This window comes from Bidens hawaiensis, unplaced genomic scaffold, assembly GCF_021521415.1.
Source record: "Bidens hawaiensis isolate Kalapana, Puna unplaced genomic scaffold, B.hawaiensis_p1.1 tig00000636_1, whole genome shotgun sequence".
Taxonomy (NCBI): domain Eukaryota; kingdom Viridiplantae; phylum Streptophyta; class Magnoliopsida; order Asterales; family Asteraceae; genus Bidens; species Bidens hawaiensis.
Window position 1 is genome coordinate 1221824 of NW_027491038.1, and position 20821 is coordinate 1242644.

Consider the following 20821-nt stretch of genomic DNA (forward strand, 5'->3'; position numbering starts at 1 on the left):
AACGAGTAACCAGATACCTGATGGGCGTGAGACATTGATTTATAAGTGAATATACAACTGGGTTATAACTAACAAATACCCGACTTATATCCATCCCTAATTACTCTTTTCTAAAATGGAATCCGTTTCTAAAACTTTTTTGATTTAAAAAAAAAAAAAAAAATTTAACTTATAGATGAGATATTGTGGTTTCAAATTTCAATGGTAGTTGGGCCGGTGGTAAGCCGGAAATGACGGTTTTGTTGAAGATGCTGACGTTTTCTGGTATTAATTGACGGCAATTGGAGGTGGCTATATTTATTGTATTTTATTTATTTTCATGGCATGCAAATGTTGAACAATAAAAAACAACGTACCCAAACCAAAATTTTTAAAGAATAAAAAGAAAAAAAATGTACGGAGCAAGGATAGTAGTCTAGTACTTGTTTCCAAATTGATTTGTCATAGGTAAATGTAAAAGGACAGAACTTAAAAGAATTTACAAAATAATACGTAATAATTACATTCAAAATAAGGTTTATTATCTACAATCAAATAACAACCATCATTAGATTGGTCTAATGGCCAACCATTATTAATACATCCAATTTTATGCATGATGGCGGCATGAGTTTATTGAAAACCTTAGAAAGCAATCAAAGGTTTTGACTATTAAGTGTCAACTATGGATGCCTACCTTCTCTTTATTTATTTATTCGTTATTAGTGGCCCAAATCCAAAACCATCTACAATGAGTATATACACTAGTAACCTTCTTCAACTTCATCATCACCATACCAAACTACTCTATCCAACTTTCCAGCGAAAATGCTCATCAACCTCCACAGGTGTACACACACATTCGTTATACTTTACGTGTGATTGCGTATACATTTATTTACTTGATCTCTAACTTATTGCTTGCTTTTGCAGGAACCAGTTGCTTAGAGTTTCCAGTTCATGTTCCATATATCTCGGTATCCGGTACGTCAAATTCTGCATCTAATTGCAAACTAGATCTGATTTCATGAACTTGTTAATGAAAATGGGTGACTTATATGTTTAACTTCAGAGTTGAGTTCACGATCATTGATCGGAAGATGTGTTGCAAGTAGAACTGTGGATCCGTTTGATTCAGATGAGATTTCGGAGTATGACTCCAAATTATCTCAGAAACCTGTGAAAAAGAAGAAGAAGACGACGATCTCTGTTCTTGAAGTTTCACAGAATGCGAATTCGATATTGCCTCAAGTGGTGCTTGTTAGTACCATTTTGGCCTTCATATATCCATCTTCTTTCACATGGTTCACAAGCAGGTAAACGAGTCAATATCGGCTCGTTAAAAGCTTGAAACAAGTTAACCTTAAACGAGCGCTTAAATTATAGCTCATTTAGTAACCGAGCTCGTGTCTAGTTTTACTAGACTTTCCGACTTAGAGAATATACTAGTACTTATGTATAGAATGAATTTTATTTTATATGATAAACATAATATGAAACATAACTTTATTACAGGTATTATGCCCCAGCTATAGGTTTCTTAATGTTTGCAGTTGGACTTAACTTAAAAGAACAAGATTTTGTGGAAGCATTTAGGAGACCAGCACCCATCTTTGCTGGTTACATTGGTCAATATGTTCTTAAACCTTTTCTTGGTTATCTTTTTGGAACACTCTCCATGACACTACTCGGGCTTCCGACTTCCATAAGTACCCATCGATTCCCAGCTTCTTATTAACTTTAAGAAAAACACAAACTTTATCTCAAGAATGTCTGTTGCAGGTGACGGGATCATGCTAACTTCATGTGTTAGCGGTGCTACACTCTCGAATTATGCCACTTTTCTAACTGACCCAAAAATGGCACCTTTAAGCATTGTGATGACATCATTGTCAACAGCTTCTGCGGTTTTTGTCACACCGTTGTTGACACTTTTGCTTCTTGGAAAGCGGTTGCCTGTTGATGTAAATGGAATGGTTTCTAATATTTTACAGATTGTGGTTTCGCCTGTTGTTGCTAGCTTGCTTCTTAATCGGTAAGAAAACATTGACTTTTCGGGTCAATGACACAAGTTTTTGAATCAAAATAACATATGAATTTGGAACCTTTTTAAAATTTTTGCATCATATCTATCTACAACATACCCAAGTAGTAGTTTCAAAAGGTAACTGCTGAAATATGTGATGTAATTTATATCATTTTTTTCATTTGAATTTGGTATAGTTTGACCTCAAAACTAAAAAAAACAGAAAAAAATGTACCTCTTTTACACACTCCTTTGAAGAAGCCTGTAAACGAACCAATGTTCAGTGAACCATTGGGCGGTAAGTTTGATTATGGTTGTTTATTCAATAAACGAACGTGCATGATAGTAAGTTTTGATCATTTTGTTAAACGAATGAATATAAACACATGTGTTGTTCGTTCATTTATGTGCGTGAACGTACGTTGGTGCATAACTACATTTAATATCGTTTATATTTGTCCGTTTGTGTTCATTAGTTTAGATTTGTTTAATTCCGTTTGTTAATATACACATGGTTTTTTCACATTTACTTTTAATTATGTTTAGTTGAGTCTGTTCATCAATGGTCAGTTATTTTCATTTTTTGTTCATGTACCGTCCCTTTATATTGTTTACGAACAAACATAAAGAACACGGATACATTTATTTCTTAATGAACAAACACAAACAAGAAAACCTCATCCATCTAATTGTTTATATTCGATCGTTTGTTCGGTTAAAGTTAAACAAACTAACATGTACATACTTCGTTCACATTCATTTGGTGTGCATACCTTGAGGCCTAAATTAGTAAATTCTTAACAAATGTTGTATTGCGTTAATATTTCTCAGGTTGTTTCCACGAGTATCTAGCGCGATTCGCCCTTTTCTGCCTCCAATAGCACTTGTGGTGAATTTTTTCTGTATCGGAGCTCCACTAGCGATTAACATGAAATCAATTACATCCCCTTTTGGGATATCCATTGCACTGCTTATGATCATGTTTCATTTGTCAGGATTTATCCTAGGACATTCGCTAACAGGAATTGTATTTCACAATGAACCTGATGTAAAACCTCTCCAGAGGACCTTATCCTATGAAACAGGTGGCAATTTCAATTCATTTATCTATGAATAAGTCAATTTGGGTTATGCTTCATCTCTAAGCCCATGTGTAGTGGAGGGGCTACAATTGGGGGCGAATTATGACACGTGGCGCCCAGTCAGCATGGAGTGTTGTTTGTCGGTTTCTCTCATGGCCTCGTTGAGTTCCTCGACACACTTTTTTTGTTTTTTGACGATTTCTCTCATGGTAGCGGCAAGTTCCACGAGTGTCGGTTGGTTCGGGTTGTTTGTAGGATTCATTTTGCTAATTTTTTTGAAAAATTTGGGTATGAATTGTGTATGAAATGGATATGAAATGGAGAAGAAGGTGTATGTTTATATATATATTGCTTTAATTTTTTTTTTGACCGTTACAACGGTCAAATTAACATAATAATATTATTATTTTAACCCCATCGGCGATAAAAGAACCCCGCCCCAGCCCCTTTTCGCCCACATATCGCCGGGGGGCGGTGTTCTCGCCCTTCTTCGCCCAATCTCACGCCCCATTACACACAGCCTAACGAGTCATAGTAATTTGGGTTAACCTATTACCTAACCTGTTTGTTTACTCACCCATTTTGTAGGCATGCAAAGCAGCTTGTTGGCGCTTGCATTAGCGAATAACTTCTTCAAAGATCCGCTTGTGAGCATCCCTCCGGCAATATCAGTAAGTTGACTTCTATATAATTTCTACTTAAACGAAGATAGACAAATAAGTCAAAACAGTCTAACTTTCATATTTTAACTTTTGACTTTTTTTCTGCAGGTCATTATCATGTCTTTAATGGGCTTTTCTCTCGTGAAGATTTGGGCCAGGGGGGGAAATTGACGGAATATATGAACACAATTAACGGAGTCTACTAGACAATAATGACAAAGATGTAACGTAACGGCGTTAATAAAAGAAATCACATCAAAAGATGAGTTAATAGATGTAGCTATATGCTTTTGTTTTTCTGATTCAAAATGATAGCAAAGTTGCAATTAAACTAATAAGGATTTTGAATGTACACTCGTGAAGTCGTTCATTTTTGAAGTGTTGAGTGAATCATTAAAGTGGAATATTTCTTAGAATATACTCTTATGACCCGCTTGAACGGTTAACCCTTTGCTCTTGCATACTATATTGTTCCCCATCATAGTGCCTTAGTGGTAAGGAGGACTTTGAGAATCCAATTTACTTTGGAGCACGTGATTTACCTCTTTCACGTTAATTGTAAGACTGTTCGGTAATGATGGAACCAAAGAGGGCAAAGAGAGTCCATTGACCCGTCGGTCTTGGAATTTTATTGGATTGTTATATAAGATCTCATTATTTTCTATAAAAAAATGATTAAAACATGATTTTACGAGTTGACAACATGTAGGGTCGGAAAGTTGTGGGTCGCAACAGGTCGATTACGACAAGTGACCGGTCAAAGATTACATGTATTTGACTTGAGTTCCTCACATTAGGGGTGTTCTTCGGATTATTTATTCGGGTTTCGGGTTGTTCGGGTTTGAGCTCAAAACAAATTGACCCAAAAACCAACCCAAATAAGTTCGGTTTGTTCGGGTTTCGAGTTAAACGGGTCGGGTAAATTCGGGTCAGGTTTCAGGTTTAACAAATTAAAAATATTTATCCACCTTTAACAATATAAAAAAACATATTCCAAGTCATTATAAAAACCGTAATATACAACCATATTCAACAATAACTTATGATATTTAGTAAAACATTAAATTTATCATACAAGCATGCACTATACGGGATGGAGTGTTGTAACATGTGGATCAATACTTGTGTTGATTGAAGAAACATGCTCGATACATATTGGTTTAAATGCTATAATATTTAAGTTTTTGAATTGAAGATATATTCTCAACATTCTTTCTGGTAATTAATACAGTGATAGATCCAATATTAATTGTAGCCTTGAGAATAGTCGAACGAGAATACATATGGTCACTATGTTATTTCACCGCTAAACTACCTTATAAAAACTAGAGATACATGCATCGATATATCATACTTCGGGTTATTCGGGTCAACCCGAATTTAGTTATTTCAATGTCACACCCCCATCTAAGGCCTAGGAGTGTGACCAACAGTTGGTACCACATTTGTAAATAAATCAGAGTTACGGATTAATGCGGAAGACTTTATAAAACATGTGGATTTAAAGTTATAAATATTTACAATACAAAAGATGAGACAAAAGTCTCATTCAAGTTTTACTTGTTTATACTTTACAAAACCACCATTCATTAATATTTAAGTTAACAAAATATCCGAGCCATCGGAATCATAAGCACTTCGTTCTTCAAGCCCTATTCTTGATTACCTGCAAAATGTTAACAAAATACGTCAGCAACGAATGCTGGTGAATATGCTGACGCTAAAATATTTTCTTTTACTTAATCACCCCTCGAGACCACGTAAGTCTCGGCCCATCTTGGCTTAAGAATAATTTAGTTAAAACATCATTATAAACTTGAGTCTCTACACTAGGTCACCCCAGCAAAACACTGCAACGTTTAGACATACTTAGGTACCATAAATATACACATGGTCAGTCTCACTCGAACGTACTTTGGTCCGGCCCATCGTGGCTGGAGGTCGTGACCAAGCGTGGTGCGATGTGCCCACCGCATTTTACCACAAATGTAAGGATCCAGACAAACATATACTACAGCCTGAGGGCTAGGCTTTTACTCTTATTTATAATGTTTTTAGAGACACTTAGTCTCATCTAAAGTTTTTCATATAACAAGTTGACTCATTTGAAAACAAGTTTGTAAAGGTTGGGGCGTATTCACCTTTTGATTGGGATCGGCTTCCAACACCGTCCGAGGGTCTTTCCCATGCTATCTCGCATCTATAGTACGAGTATAACTTTTTATCAGTCGGATATACAATCCGGCTTAAGACCTTTAGTCGTAGTTTTATAATCGCCGCCTTGATTTACTTTAAAACCTTTAGTTTATAAAGTAATATCTTTTCTTTTCTTTTGAACCTTTGGTTTAAAATATCTTTCTTTATAAGATAACCTATAGATATCTTATTCGTAAAACCCTACGTTTATTCTTATTTAAGAAACGTATATCTTTCTTCTTTATTATTTAAGAATACTCATTATACTTAAATAATATTTATAAAAAATATTTATATATATATCCACACATGTATTTGAATATACATTTATATTTCTTTCTTTTCTTTTCTTTGTTATTTATTCTTTTATTTATTGAGGTATCGAGTATTTACTCGACCTTAGGTTTTAAGCCTTTTCAATATTTTATTATTATTTTATTCAGGCATTATGCCTACCTTTTCTCGGCTTATAAACCCTAGACAGTCGAGCAACACTTCGAAGCCATTAATCTCGTTTCAACTTCTTGTTTGATCAACACTTCACTCGGGCATGCAAATCGAGACACCAATACTTCACGGCACGCACTTCGAGATGATCGTCGGAACGTCGAGATAGTATCACCTTCTTGATATGAACGTCGTCGGGTGGTGGCACAAGTATCGAGGTTACGGCATGAAAAATGAGGAATCGGGGAACCCTTATCGAGGTGGATCGAGGGCACGCTTCCCAATGTTTAGAGAGAGAGTTGTATATGTGTTTTGAGGTGTGAGAAGCAAGAACCCGTGGCCTTCTATTTATAGGAAACAATTGGGGCCAATCGCGGTACGCGACGCCCTCCTTGGCAAGCCGGTCGCGTATCGCAACGTAGGCTACCTGAGTCACCATGTAGACCTGCCACGTGGCGGACGTGTTGCCACGTGGTGACACGTGGCTACACACTGTGCCATCGTCTACCACGTGGCACACGTGTCACACTGTGTTAGACCATGTCATCGCGACACGCTATGACGTTGGCTCCTTCTAGAACCTTTTGACCAATCCCGTCGCGATACGCGATGGCCTTGTCCTTTGTCCCGTCGCGTATCGCGACAGGACAAAAAAACAGAATTTTCATTTAAACCCTTGGAGTTTGGAATTTAGCAAGATTGATCCCTTGACTTTGGAAACTTGACATTTTTAATTCGAAATTTGCGTGATGTTACATCCTCTCCACCTTGAAATAAATCTCGTCCTCGAGATTTGCTTTACAAGAATAAGTGGGGTATTTCTTTCTCTTTTCTGATTCGAGTTCCCATGTATACTCGGGCCCTCTTCGTGAGTCCCATTTGACTTTCACAATTTTTAATGTTCGTGTTTTTAGTTTCTTTGTTTTCGAATCTTTTATTTGAATTGGTTTATCGATGAATTTTAATTTCTCGTTAATTTCTACATCTTTTAATGGCATCGAAATAGATTCGTCAGCTAAACATTTTCGCAGATTTGAAACATGGAATACATCGTGTATCCCTTGCATTTCCTCGGGTAGTCGCAGACGATATGCGACGGTACCAATTCGTTCGTGTACCTCGAAGGGTCCAACGAATCGAGGACTTAGCTTTCCTTGCCGAAGCGAACTACGCCTTTCAATGGCGAGACTTTTAAAAGAACTTTGTCACCAACATTGAACTCTAACGGCTTACGACGGACATCGGCGTAACTCTTTTGGCGGTCATGTGCCGTCTTAAGTCGTTCACAGATTTGAATAACTTTGTCGGTGGTTTCTTGGACTATCTCGGGTCCAAATAATTGATTGCCTCTGGTTTCAGACCAGCACACAGGCGTTCTACATTTACGACCATATAACGCCTCGAATGGTGCGGCTTGAATACTTGTGTGGTAACTATTGTTATACGAGAATTCCATTAGGGGTACGTGGTCGTACCAACTTCCACTTAAGTCTATCACACAAGCGCGGAGCATATCTTCCAACGTTTGAATCGTCCTTTCGCTTTGCCCATCGGTTTGTGGGTGATAAGCAGTGCTAAAGTTTAGTTTCGTACCGAGCGCTTGTTGGAAGCTATTCCAAAAATGAGACGTGAAACGGCTGTCTCAATCAGAGATTATAGATAGCGGTACCCCATGAAAAGAAACGATGTTGTTTACATAGATACGCGCTAGTTTGTCCATTGAGTACGACTCATTGATGGGTATGAAGTGTGCCGTTTTTGTTAATCGATCCACAATAACCCAAATAGCATTATGTTATCGAGTTGTCTTCGGGAGTTTTGTGATGAAGTCCATGGTTATTAACTCCCACTTCCATACAAGAAGTTCGGGTTGCTGAAGCAATCCCGAAGGCTTTTGGTGTTCAGTCTTGACTTTCAAGCAAGTTAAACATTTTGCCACATGCGAAGCGATATCTCTTTTCATTCCATTCCACCAGTAGTTTGGTCTACGATTTTGGTACATTTTGTCACTACAGGGGTGCATCATGTACTTGAACTTATGAGCTTCGTTCAAAATTTTCTCACGCAAGTCCCCAACGATTGGTACACAAATCCTATTACCGAGTCTAAGGATACCATCGTCACCCTTGACAACGAGTCAATGGTGTCGTTACGTTTTTCGTCAGAGATTTGGTTTTCATTGATTGCTTGAGTTTGGGCAGATCTGATTTGCTCGAGAAGATCGACTTGAAGTTCTAGCCACAACGCGCGGACTCTTTTTGGCTTTTCGTGCTCATTACGACTTAAGGCATCAGCCACAACGTTGGATTTGCCTTCATGATAGACAATCTCGCAGTCATAGTCATTGAGAGTTTCCATCCAACGTCGTTGGCGCATGTTAAGCTCTTTTTGCTCAAATATGTGTTTCAAACTTTTATGATCGGTGTACACGATAAACTTTACTCCATAGAGATAGTGTCTCCATATCTTAAGTGCAAAGATTATGGCGCCTAACTCTAGATCGTGAGTTGTATAGTTCTTTTCGTGCACCTTGAGTTGACGAGAGGCGTAATCGATCACTTTCTTTCGTTGCATTAGCACACATCCCAAGCCAGAATGAGATGCATCACTAAAGAGAACGAAATTTTCGATACCTTCTGGCAAGGCCAGTATTGGTGCTTGAGTAAGCTTTTGTTTGAGTATATCGAACGCCTCTTGTTGTTTTGTTCCCCATTCATATTTGATATTTTTACGAGTTAAAGAAGTTAGGGGAACGGCTATACACAAAAAATTTTCAATGAACCTTCTATAATAGCCGGCCAAACCCAATAAACTTCGGATCTCGGTTTGCGAATTTGGAATTTCCCACTTTGAGATGGCTTTAATTTTAGCGGGATCGACTTGAATACCATTCACATTTATGACATGTCCAAGAAATTGTACTTCGTGCAACCAGAACTTGCATTTTGAGAACTTGGCGTACAACTTCTCGGCTCTAAGTAATTCAAGTAAGGTTCGAAGGTGGACTTCATGATCATCCTTAGACTTAGAATAAGTATGTCGTCGATGAATATGATAACAAATTTATCCAAGTAAGGATTGCAGATTCGATTCATCATGTCCATAAACGCGGCTGGCTCATTAGTAAGTCCGAATGGCATAACGGTGAACTCATAATTGCCATACCTTGTTCGAAAAGCAGTTTTCGGAATATCTTCGGATTGAACTTTGAGTTGGTGATAGCTGGAACGAAGATCGATTTTAGAAAAGAAGCTAGCACCTTGAAGTTGGTCAAAAAGATCATCGATTCGGGGAAGTGGATAACGATTCTTGATTGTGACTTTGTTTAAAGCACGATAATCGATACACATACGCATAGATCCATCCTTCTTCTTGACGAATAGAATTGGCGCTCCCCATGGTGACGAACTCGGTCGGATGAAGCCTTTCTCAAGAAGCTCGTCGAGTTGTTTCTTTAGTTCCTTCATCTCGGTTGGTACTAAACGATATGGTGCCTTGGAGATCGGAGAGGTACCGGGAATGAGATTGATTCTAAATTCTACTTCACGATTGGGAGGGATTCCAGGAAGTTCGTCGGGAAAAACATCAGCAAAATTGGAAACAACAGGAACGTCTTTGATTTCTTTGGGTTTAGATTCTTCGGTGACATAGGCCATGAATGCTAAGCATCCTTGATTCAAACATTTGTTAGCCCTTATCATGGAGATTAGGCTAACTTGGCCAGCGTCTTTATCCCCTTCAATTCGAATGGTTCGTTTATCAGGGGCTCGAAGTTCAACGTTTTTGCTATTGCAAAGGATACGAGCATGGTTATCGGATAACCAATCCATACCCAATACAATATCAAAACCCGCAAGAGTCATAGGCAATAGTTGGATAGGCAAAACGTAACCGGCTAATAAGATTTTTACGTTTTCTAGAGCTTCGGAGATTTTAACAATTTCGCCACTAGCAGTCTCGACGCTTAGAATTTTATTAAGTTTGATTAAGGGTTCGTTTAATAGACTACAAAAGTTATAATCTATAAAACTTAAGTTGGCACCTGAATCAAACAAGACTCTAGCATAAGTGTTGTTAACTAGGAACGTACCGGTAGTGGTTTCCGGTATGTCGGCCGCTTTCTTGGTATCAAGCACGAAGACTCTTGCATTGCCCTTCTTGGGCTCATTATTTTGACCATTACCACCCGCACCACCAGTCGCGGGTTTGTTCTTGGGGCATTCAAAGCTAAGATGTCCAATTTCTTTGGAGTTATAACAGGTCATCTTTTTCTTCCAACAATCGGCTGTTGCGTGGCCGGGTTTATGACACGATTCACAAACTCGTGGAGTTAAATGGCATCTACCCCTGTGATATTTCTTATAGATTTTGCATTGTGGAATGCTGGGGTTGAAGCCGGACCTTCGTTGGTCAACTCCTTTACCCTTGAAACGGGTATTTCCTTCTTTCTTCGGGTCATGCGTTGTTACAACCTTTCTATCTTCTTCCTTATTGTGGATCATTCCGCTTATCAAATAACCAGCCAATTCCATCGCAGAGTCGGCGGTCTATGGCAAGTGAGACCTCACCATGTCACGAATATCTCGTGGTAGTCCCCAAATATAACGTGTCACTTTGCTGGATTCAGGGGGTAACCAGCTGGGGAACCAATCGACAGTATTCGTGAAATTTTGTGTTGTACTCACGAAGGTTTGTTCCAATGACCTTGTGATTCAGGAATTTGGTTTGGATTTGGTCGGTCTCGTGCACCGGACAAAACTTTGCCATCAACATCTCCTTAACTTCATTCCAAGATAGATTGTACATCACCTCCCTTCCTTTACTCATGATCATTGTATTCCACCACTCGAACGCTTCCCCTTTGAACATGAGGGCAGAATATTGAATCTTCTCTTCATTGGAACACTTGCTTGTTATTTACAATCGTCTCCATTTCTTCAAGCCACCTCACGGTTGTGATGGCTCCCTTATCACCATGGAACTCTTTTGGTCCATAATACTTGAAATCCTTAAACAAACACCCACCAATCTTGAGTTTCTTAAACTCTTGTCTAACTCCTCCATCAACATTCAATTCGTGAACACTTTCTTTGATATGAGATGGTTTCGGACGAGATTTTATGGACTTTCGGGAAAGATCAACGGAATGAGAATGTTTTGAGTGTTTCGATTGGGACATAGCCATAGGTTCTTCTCTAGCCGCATCTTTTATCATTCTTTGGATTTGACTCATATATTTTTCGAGAATTTGTTCATCTTGTTTATTAACGGGGTCTTTTCCCTTTTCTTTTCTTATTTCAGCTTCTTTTTGTGCATTCTCAATGTTGTTACTTTGTTGAGACATTTTATCTTTTCTTTATCAACTTTTCTTTTTAAATATGAAATTAAACAATTTTATTTCTTAAATACAAGTTTTATTTATTTCACATATATATCATAAAAATGATATATATATATATATTATTTTACAACATCTTTATATATATCGTATAAACGATATATATATACCTATCCTTATTTTCTTTGTTACAACATATATTACACATAACATACAAACTATCTTAACACATAAACTTCATTTCTTGAAAACACACCATCATCTCAATCCTTCATGAATTTCTTCACAACCTTTGTCAACTTGTTTCACTTGCGAAGAAGCGTCTCTCATATCTTCTTCTTTTTCTTCCCATCAACGGCTATCTTCTTCCTTAAATCGTCTGTCTCATGTAAAGCATGATCTAGATGCTCCTCCTGTGATTGAGGAATGTCATTGGGATAACCGTAGCGGGGTGGTGGATCACGGTACCCCATCATAACAACATCGAAATGGTTCTTCGGATCCGGGTATGGTGTTGCAGTCACATCAGATTGGTAGTTAAAGGAAGCCTCGGCAGCCTCGTTCTGCTCCAGAATCTTATTGGCTTGTTCTTCAATTGATGGTATTTCTCCTTGGTACGGTGGGAAGCTTGATGATGCCTTGCCTTTACGTTCTTGGAGAAATTTCATGTAGGGATCAACTGAACCATAGCTTGGGTGAGAGAATGACTCTTCCACCGGCGTTGTGACTTCATTCGGATTATCGGGGTATTCCTCCTCTGGATCTTCTTCTTTCATTTGATATGTTTCCTTTGATAATGCGGGCATGCGAAAGTTCTCTTACGACATCATCACCCTTATTTTGGGCTTGCAAGAGGGCCCTTCCTTGTTGAGATGGGAATCGACAACATCCATGGTAGAAGTTCCGGTATGCCACCTTCGCTGGTCGGAGTGGCATTGCATCCAGTCGGATGAAGGAGATCTTGGTTCCTCTTTGATTATTCGGTTGGAGAGGAAGGCGTATGAAGGGTGAGGATTGAGCATTAAATATGTCGAACCTCCAGATGGGTAATGCGGCGGAACCTCCGTTGGTTGGTAGGTGGGAACTTCAGAAGGATAATACATCAGTACCTCGGATTGTTGATATATGGGAGGTTTGAGGGATGGTAGCTTGAGTGCCTTGGTGCTTGATATGTTTGATTTGCAGTATTATCAAGATGGTAAATAGGACTTTGCTCAATATTTGGGTTTTGAAATGGTTTGGTAATATCATGCTCCATATCGGAATTGAAGAATGCTTCGTAGTAATCCTTACTCATAATGTCTTTTGGGAATTTGTAGTACTTTCCTGCTCTTTTTGCTGCATGATCATAATATTCCATTAATTTCTCGAATGACATCTAAATTACGTGGTTTAGATTGAGGAGAGAGAAATAAAGGGTTACCAGCCAATCTTATCCCTATTCAAATAAACAAGTAAAATATTTTCCTATGCTTGGATCGAAGCATGGGTATTATCTTGAAATACCCAATTCGTTAAGATCGATGGCTCTGATACCAACCTGTCACACCCCATCTAAGGCCTAGGAGTGTGACCAACAGTTGGTACCACATTTGTAAATAAATCAGAGTTACGGGTTAATGCGGAAGACTTTATAAAACATGTGGATTTAAAGTTATAAATATTTACAATACAAAAGATGAGACAAAAGTCTCATTCAAGTTTTACTTGTTTATACTTTACAAAACCACCATTCATTAATATTTAAGTTAACAAAATATCAGAGCCATCGGAATCATAAGCACTTCGTTCTTCAAGCCCTATTCTTGATTACCTGCAAAATGTTAAGAAAATACGTCAGCAACGAATGCTGGTGAATATGCTGACGCTAAAATATTTTCTTTTACTTAATCACCCCTCGAGACCACGTAAGTCTCGGCCCATCTTGGCTTAGGAATAATTAAGTTAAAACAACATCATTATAAACTTGAGTCTCTACACTAGGTCACCCCAGCAAAACACCGCAACGTTTAGACATACTTAGGTACCATAAATATACACATGGTCAGTCTCACTCGAACGTACTTAGGTCCAGCCCATTGTGACTGGAGGTCGTGACCAAGTGTGGTGCGATGTGCCCACCGCATTTTACCACAAATGTAAGGATGCAAACAAACATATACTACAGCCTGAGGGCTAGGCTTTTACTCTTATTTATAATGTTTTTAGAGACACTTAGTCTCATCTAAAGTTTTTCATATAACAAGTTGACTCATTTGAAAACAAGTTTGTAAAGGTTGGGGCGTATTCACCTTTTGATTGGGATCGGCTTCCAACACCGTCCGAGGGTCTTTCCCTTGCTATCTCGCACCTATAGTACGAATTACTTTTTATTAGTCGGATATACAATCCCGCTTAAGACCTTTAGTCTTAGTTTTATAATCGCCACCTCGATTTACTTTAAAACCTTTAGTTTATAAAGTAATCTCTTTTCTTTTCTTTTTAAACATTTAGTTTAAAATATCTTTCTTTATAAGATAACCTATAAATATCTTATTCATAAAACCCTACGTTTCTTTTTCTTTAAGAAACGTATATCTTTCTTCTTTATTATTTAAGAATACTCATTATACTTAAATAATATTTATAACAAATATTTATATATATATATCCACACATGTATTTGAATATACATTTATATTTCTTTCTTTTCTTTTCTTTGTTATTTATTCTTTTATTTATCGAGGTATCGAGTATTTACTCGACCTTAGGTTTTAAACCTTTTCAATATTTTATTACTATTTTATTCGGGCATTATGCCTACCTTTTCTCGGCTTATAAACCCTAGACAGTCAAGCAGCACTTCGAAGCCATTTATCTCGTTTCAACTTCTTGTTTGATCAACACTTCACTCGGGCATGCAAATCGAGACACCAATACTTCACGGCACGCATTCGAGATGATCGTCGGAACGTCGGGATAGTATCACCTTCTTGATATGAACGTCGTCGGGTGGTGGCACAAGTATCGAGGTTACGACACGAAAAACGAGGAATCGGGGCACACTTATCGAGGTGGATCGAGGGCACGCTTCCCAATGTTTAGAGAGAGGTTAGAGAGAGTTGTATGTGTGTTTTGTGGTGTGAGAAGCAAAAAGCTGTGGCCTTCTATTTATAGGCAAAAATTGGGACCCGTCGCGGTACGCGACGGCCTCCTTGGCAAGCCTGTCGCGTATCACGACGTAGGCTGCCTTAGTCACCATGTAGACCTGCCACGTGACAACCCGTGGCGGCGTTGTGCTGCGTGTTGACACGTGGCGGACGTGTTGCCACGTGGCGACACACTGTGCCATCGTTTGCCACGTGGCACACTATGTCAGACCACGTCATCGCGATACGCGATGACGTTGGTTCAACAGCGATCGCGTATCGCTGTTGACTCCTTCTAGAACCTTTTGACCAATCCATTCACGATACGCGATGGCCTTGTCCTTTGTCCCGTCGCGTATCGCGAGAGGACAAGAAAACAGAATTTTCATTTAAACTCTTGGAGTTTGGAATTTGGCAAGATTGATCCATTGACTTTGGAAACTTGACATTTTTAACTCGAAATTTGTGTGATGTTACATTCAAACCAAACACCGACCCGAATATATAATCTCGGGTTCGGGTTAGAAGTTTAATCGGTTTGGATGAATTTGGATCGAGTTATTCGGGTCTCGGGCCGCTTCTATTCGGGTTTTTTATTTGAGTACGGTTAAAAAACACACCCCTACTTCACATGTTAGAAGGAGTTTCTAATTCCTTAAACAAAGGAGTTTGTAGGAGTTCATTCACTTCAAATTCCAATTTCTTTGCTAACAACAAATCAACAATATAATTAAGATTCCAATTACAACAAATTTTGCAAACAAAACAATTTGAGGGTGCGTAGCATAATTTTTAAAGGAATTTAAATTGAAAATTTTATTGGATTGAATTTTGGAAATTTTCATAATGTGTTTGGTTGGCAAATAGTTTGAGTCGGGCGGTTTTTAGGTCAAAACGGGTTTCATATGAGAACGGGTTCGGGTCAGAATAAGTTTTGGGTCGAGATGTTTTCAGATCGAAATGGATTTCAGGTGGGATCAGATTTCAGGTAGGATTGTTTCTAATATGATCGAATTTAAGGGCGGAACAGGTTTCGGGTCGGAAAGGTTTCAAGTTGGGACATGTTACGAATCTGATTGGGTTAGGGTAGGAACTAGTTTTGCGTCAGAGTGGGTTTGGGTTTCAGTTGTGTTATAGTGAATTTGTTCTGACTTAAACTGATCCCAACCAGAAACAGGACCCGACACGAAACCTATTCCGACCTTGAACCCGTTTCTACGCAAAACCTGTTATGACCCGATCCTTCACGATCCCAAACCTGTTTTGATGTGAAACTTCAACTGACCTGACTTGAAACACGTTCCGACCCCGACCACGTTACGACCTAAACCCCATCCCAACCAGACGCAAAACATGTTCCAAACCCAATCCCATTCCAACCTGAAACCTGACCCTGAACCCGTTACGACTTGAAAACCGTTCTATCCCGACACGAACTCTGTTCCACTTTGGAACTTGTTCCGACCCAAACATGCTCAAAATGAAACCCATTCCAATCTAAAACTTGATTTTGATCCGACCCAAAACCTGATTTCGGACGACACCATATTCTCCTACAATTTTTATATCTTCTTAGAGTTATTTAGGTGGTGTTAGAAAATTCTAGAGATTATCTAAACATTCTTTACATATATGGAAGGATTATGAATTCTATTAATAAAAAAAAAAATGATTTCTTAACTTTGTTTTGAATAGGGTTCAGAAAGTTGTGTATAGTAACGTATCAGCCCATAAGAATCAAAACTTTGTTTTTAGTCGGATTGGGTTTGCTATCCAAAAGGGGTTGCGGCGCAGCTTGTTGCCCGCTTACCTGCCACTTCATTGTAAATCGTTTGGATGTTTCTATAAAATATAATGTTATGATGTGGATTTTCTCTTAACGAACCACCAAACATTAGAATGGATGGAATTTAAATTCCAATTTTCTTAAAATCCTATGGATTTATGGCAACCAAATAAGAGCTAGGAATTCGGATTTAGATTTCAATTCCACTAAATTCATGCAACCTAACCGCCCTAAACTTTAAAATTTGAGAATTCAAAAACTGTTACTCGTTCAAACAAAAAGTTATCAACTTTAAACCATATCTTTAAAATCACGTCCATAAACTAATTACCAAAACTTTATAGAAATTCATAACTTTCAATTATATTAAATAAAACTTATCACTTTCCCACAACTTTATCGTAAATACAAAAATAACAATATTATTATTTGAACAATCCTTTCCTGGTTAACATAATAATAACTTGTACCCAAAGAAACCAAAACTCAACCTCCTCACTTTGCCTATATAAACCCACCCTCACCCTTTACAAATCCACACAATTCAATCAATCACTCAATCACGCAATGGGATCTAACTCTAACATCAACGACGCTACAACCATCCAGCCTTCCGAGCCACCACTCTGCGCCAACGGCTGCGGCTTCTTCGCCTCATCCGCCACCAACGGCTACTGCTCCAAGTGCTTCCATCACATCCAGTTCACTGCGTCCGCTAAAGCCGCCGTCGAGTTGCTCGTTAACAAATTCACTCCTTCATCTTCCGCATCTGGACCGGTTACCCCGTCAGCCGTCACGAACAAGACTCCGAACCGGTGTTTGGTTTGCAATAAGAAGGTGGGTGTGGTCGGATTCAAGTGTAAGTGTGGAGATACGTTTTGTGGGAGTCATAGGTACCCTGAGAATCATGACTGTGGGTTTGATTTTAAAAAAACCGGTCGGGAAAGCATTGCGAAGGCGAACCCGGTTGTGAAGGCTGATAAGGTGAACCGGATCTGAAGAATGAACCGGGCGGTTTGTGGTATAATTGGGGTTGGTGTAGGTGTAAGGTAGAATTGTTTTTGTTTTGTTGTTTTTATTTTATAGGTTTATTGGTTGTGGTGACAATGACATAAACAAATGGGTGATGATTTGATAATTTGATGGGTGTTTTAGTGTTTACTTGTTTGATTTTACTTTCTACTCTTTCAAACGTTATCATCTTTGGCGTTTTGTGTATTATATATTGGTGGAATGGTGGGTGCAACCAAAGACTAGGATATATTTATTCAAAAGTTTTATGAAATATAAATTTGGTGATTATGTGTTGGTTTAGTTGATTTGAAAAAAAAATTATGATTATGTTGTAAACTGTTTGATTAGTGTATTAAAAAGTTATTAATCTTCAACCGAATGAGTCTGAGGCGCACATAAGATAATGTGAAATGCGGAATTGGAACAGACGGTGTTTTGGGCTCGAGTGGTTATGTGAAAGGGAATGTTGCCTGTGTAGAGGAAGAGCGGTTGGTTCTGTGAAAGGGAATGTAGCCCGTGAAGAGAAAGAGTGAGTCAATCAATTAGCCGAAACGAATCAAGCTAGCTTTTTATGTTTTTTGAGGTTCTATCTAATATGTTTCGAGCCTTGAGCTATTTGAACACCCACCGGGTGCACAACTAGAGGTGCAAATAGCGGTTAATCGGTTTTTGAGCTATACGTTAATAGGACCTGTATTTGGTTCCTAATCGGTTTTGGAGAGAAATATCAATATCAATAACCGTGTAACCAATTAGGTTAATAACCAAACTGGTTAACCTGGTTTTTCAATTAAAAAAAGAACAGAATTACAAATTTTGTCCTTTAAAAAAAGCCAAATTACTATTCGTGTCTTTTTTTAGTTTCCTTGCAGGCGGTGTACTTTAAACTTCTTTTTCTACACGTTATGTCCTTTACGCTAACTGGGTTAGAAAAACTCAGTTAAATACCCTCACGTGAGGCGCATGTGAGGGCATATTGGTCTTTTTGTCTACCCTGCAACTTCTTCTTCTCCTTCATTCCTCTTCTTCTTCATCATTTTGCTGATCTCAATCAACTCCACTTACCTTCCCTCCTTTCTCTCTTATTTATCTCTCTACGCCACCACCATCACCAAACCACAACCACTCCGGCCATGGATTTCCTCAAACACCATCACCACCGCCACCACAGCTCCGCCACCAACCACTCTGGCCATGGATTCAGATCTCCGATTTCGATTTTTCAGATCTGGCAGTTCCAAAGTGGGCCCACTTGTTTCCACCTCATCTGCTCCACTTTCACAACCCATTGCTTCAACTCCCATCAACAGGACACAAGAACCTCAAGTCTATTCCACTAATTACGGTTCGTTTTTAGACCGTGGAGCATCGAACCCAAACCCGAACCCACTTTCGAATTTTGTTGAGCCGCTTAAACTGGACTGGACCCAACTCTCAATGTCGATTCCTGTGACGGCTTCAGATTTCTCATATAAACCGCAGATCTGAAAAATCGAAATCGGAGATCTGAATCCATGGTCGGAGTGGTTGGTGGCGGAGCTGTGGTGGTGGCGAAGCTGTGACGGAGATGGAGCGGTGGCTGGTGGAGAAGCTGTGGTGGTGGTGGTGATGGTGTTTGAGGATTTAAGGGTTTCTTGGAATAAGTTAGATTGATTCATGGTATTCTAGAATGTTAGTTAGAGTGATGGAGATGGAGTTTGAGGATCTGAATCCATGATTTATGGGTTTCTTGGAATAAGTTAGATTGATTCATGGTTTCTTGGAATAAGTAAGATTGATGGTGTTTGAGGATTTATGAGATCTGCATAATGAAGAAGAAGAAGAGGAGGAAGAAGAAGAAGAAGTTGCAGGGTAGACGAAAAGACCAATATGCCCTCACATGCGCCTCACGTGAGGGTATTTAACTGAGTTTTTCTAACCCAGTTAGCGTAAATGACATAACGTGTAGGAAAAAATGTTTAAAGTATACCGCCTGCAAGGAAACTAAAAAAAGGACACGAACCGTAATTTAGCTTTTTTTAAAGGATAAAATTTGTAATTATGTCTAAAAAAAGTTAACTACTAAAATGTAAAATAAACTCACTTTATTTCAATAAAAAGGGGAATTAAATGATAAATGCTATTAAATGAAAAAAGAAAAACGACCAAACATTTTATTTGATCAAAATATAGTTATTGTTGGCTTCGTCTTCAATTAGTTTTAGTTGTAATGAAAGGTTTGGTTAACTATTGTGCTTGATTCTTAGCTTTCACCGTCTTGCAACATTTGCCAAATGAGCTCAAAAAGTGGAGTTTGACATGACTTTGAAAAATACCTTACAAATTTTGAAACGAAACATTTTAGAGTTGTCTGACTTAAACATAAGTCGACTCCGTGAAAATTTTCGGGTTTTGTTTGCTGCTAGTACGACGACAATAACACTTTCTTCATTTGCCATTTGAGTCTTGAGGGTGAAGCCTTGAGGGGATTGAGCTAACCCGTTTTTTTATAGTTTTGAGAGCTAGAGAAGCGGTGTAATCAAAACTTAACACCTAATGCCAATCTATACTAACTTAGGGGTGGTCAAAAATTGGTTATTAACTTGTTAACGGGTTATTAATCTATTTAAAAAAATTGTTTTCGATTAACCGGTTTCTTATCGGTTCTCGCTATAAAAATCTCAAAATCGATTCCTAATTTATGGTTTTTCCTATATCCGAGCTGGTTTCACATTCTTTTTTTTTTGTAATACCTATGATGTAATTGGAGTTATCCTATTACTTACCAAGTTAAAAAGGATTTATGACTTTCTTAGAAGGAGTTTTTAAAAATATGTTTGAATTAACTTATAAACCAATAAGGGTGTAATTGTTAAAGAGAGTTGGGTGAAATGGAAGGATGTAACGGGTATTCCAAATCTATAAGTTGATAAGTCACTAAATCCCAACTTATTGAAAACCCTTTTTTAACCTTGCTGATAAGAAGAAAAATTAAATATGTATTCCCAAACACTTTATAAACATAAAAATGACTTATTAAACCTTCATAAGTTAAAACGATGGGAAAATAAGGGAATCCCAAATAAACCTTAAATATTTATCTTGAAAGTAGGTCAACAACATAAAGTCACCCCATCAGACTCGTACTTTACATATTTTTAATTAAATAATCAATTAATTAACT

The 20821-nt window shown here is 38.2% G+C and overlaps 1 protein-coding gene across 1 annotated transcript in view; it reads left to right on the forward strand.

Moving 5' to 3' along the window:
• The window catches only part of LOC143637252 (putative sodium/metabolite cotransporter BASS5, chloroplastic), a 77604-nt gene extending 73684 nt beyond the window's left edge, over nucleotides 1-3920 (forward strand). Inside the window, exons 7-13 of the mRNA XM_077104689.1 lie at nucleotides 913-963; nucleotides 1052-1295; nucleotides 1495-1688; nucleotides 1762-2014; nucleotides 2837-3090; nucleotides 3676-3758; nucleotides 3858-3920. Coding sequence (XP_076960804.1) covers nucleotides 913-963; nucleotides 1052-1295; nucleotides 1495-1688; nucleotides 1762-2014; nucleotides 2837-3090; nucleotides 3676-3758; nucleotides 3858-3920 — 1142 coding nt within the window. The remainder of the gene's footprint in view (nucleotides 1-912; nucleotides 964-1051; nucleotides 1296-1494; nucleotides 1689-1761; nucleotides 2015-2836; nucleotides 3091-3675; nucleotides 3759-3857) is intronic.
• Nucleotides 3921-20821: the final 16901 nt, after the last annotated feature.